This window comes from Nicotiana attenuata, unplaced genomic scaffold (genome assembly GCF_001879085.1).
Source record: "Nicotiana attenuata strain UT unplaced genomic scaffold, NIATTr2, whole genome shotgun sequence".
NCBI lineage: Eukaryota > Viridiplantae > Streptophyta > Magnoliopsida > Solanales > Solanaceae > Nicotiana > Nicotiana attenuata.
In genome coordinates, this window is record NW_017691246.1 from 4,248 (window position 1) to 5,613 (window position 1,366).

Sequence of the window (1,366 nt, forward strand, 5' to 3'; positions counted from 1 at the left end):
GGCCGGCCGGGACGAGGAAGCAGCTTCCTTTTGCGGAACAGTTTTAGATTTTTTTGGCCATTTTGTTTTTGTAAGAAAAGAAGAATAGAGATTGGAATATTTGGTGTTTTGGGAAGAACAAACAAAGAAACTCAAAGACCTGGAGATAGGAAGCTCTGAAGAATGCAAAGAACTATGAAGATTAGAATGAAAGAGATTGAAAGTAAAGTTTGGGCAAAAGAAGAAAGATACATTTATAGGTTGAAGACGACGGTACAGAACCAGTAGTGGCCGACAACAACTGACAGGCATTTAATGCCTCGCCATCCGAACCAACAGGACGTTTCAGTGCCCACTTGTCACTGACGTCATGGTCGGGCTTGTTGCTTACGTCATGGTAAACCGAGGGGAAGCCCGAAGATTCAATTCGTTTCTTGTCATTATACTCCAAAAAATGAGGGGACTATCTGTATACGGTCAAAATCGGGCTTGCCTAATTTTGTATGGCTAATCGAAACCGGAGTGGCAGACAAAGGCTCGGCCCCGCGTTATATCGAACCATGGCACGGAGATGGATTGTTAAGCTCATGAATCAATGACCGACCAAGATCGAGACCAGTCGTGATCGAGATCGAAGCGAGATAGAGACCGAACAGGATCGAAGGAAGCCTGCTAAACCGAATAACAGAAAGCCGAGATATCCGTGGTCGGGCAAGGATCGAGGCAGAAATCTCGGCACGTATCGAGTCAAGACCGGACATTTAGCCAATCATGAGATTTCCTTGTGTATTTAGAATTGTACCGTATGTAAAATTCCTCTACTATATAAAGTGGGTTCTAATCATTTTGGAGTCAATTACCTGCACATCAAAACCAAAATATTTTGTTTACAACTCTGCGCAAAGGCAATCAGAAGACGGGACCCCACTTTTGAACAACATAAATGGAACCTTACTTAAAATTGGATTGCCAAAAGTTATTTCTTGTGGAACCAAAACAAGCTAATAAATTTATGAAACAACTATGTAACTACAAATAATCTAAGTTTTGGTGTGAAAAGTCTAGCCTAAATTGCAGCATGAAAAATCACTCTTGACAATAATAACATCAATGTGATTAAGTTTGCCAAACAGATTGTAAATCAAGTCCAATGCCAAATACAATTGTTAGTCTGGCAGATGCTTTTCCAAACAAGATCTTAGTCAGTACAGTCATGAACAATTCCAAGATAAGTTTGAGATCAACTCTAAACCAAAGCAACTAGAGCTAAAAAGAAGTATACCGGTTCAGTTTGCCTATGGAAGGATTCCAGCCTTGACTTAAGAACAGCAGCGGTGTCATCTTGGCTTGTATCAAAGGCTCTCCAGTGACCGTTCATGAACGCAAA

The 1,366-nt window shown here is 41.1% G+C and overlaps 1 protein-coding gene across 1 annotated transcript in view; it reads right to left on the minus strand.

Moving 5' to 3' along the window:
* The window catches only part of LOC109222501 (adenylate kinase-like), a 4,829-nt gene extending 4,089 nt beyond the window's left edge, over window positions 1-740 (minus strand). The window contains exons 1-2 of the mRNA XM_019386850.1: window positions 547-740; window positions 257-365 (exon numbers count right to left, since the gene is read on the minus strand). Of these exons, the coding sequence (XP_019242395.1) occupies window positions 257-365; window positions 547-740 (303 nt within the window). The remainder of the gene's footprint in view (window positions 1-256; window positions 366-546) is intronic.
* Window positions 741-1,366: the final 626 nt, after the last annotated feature.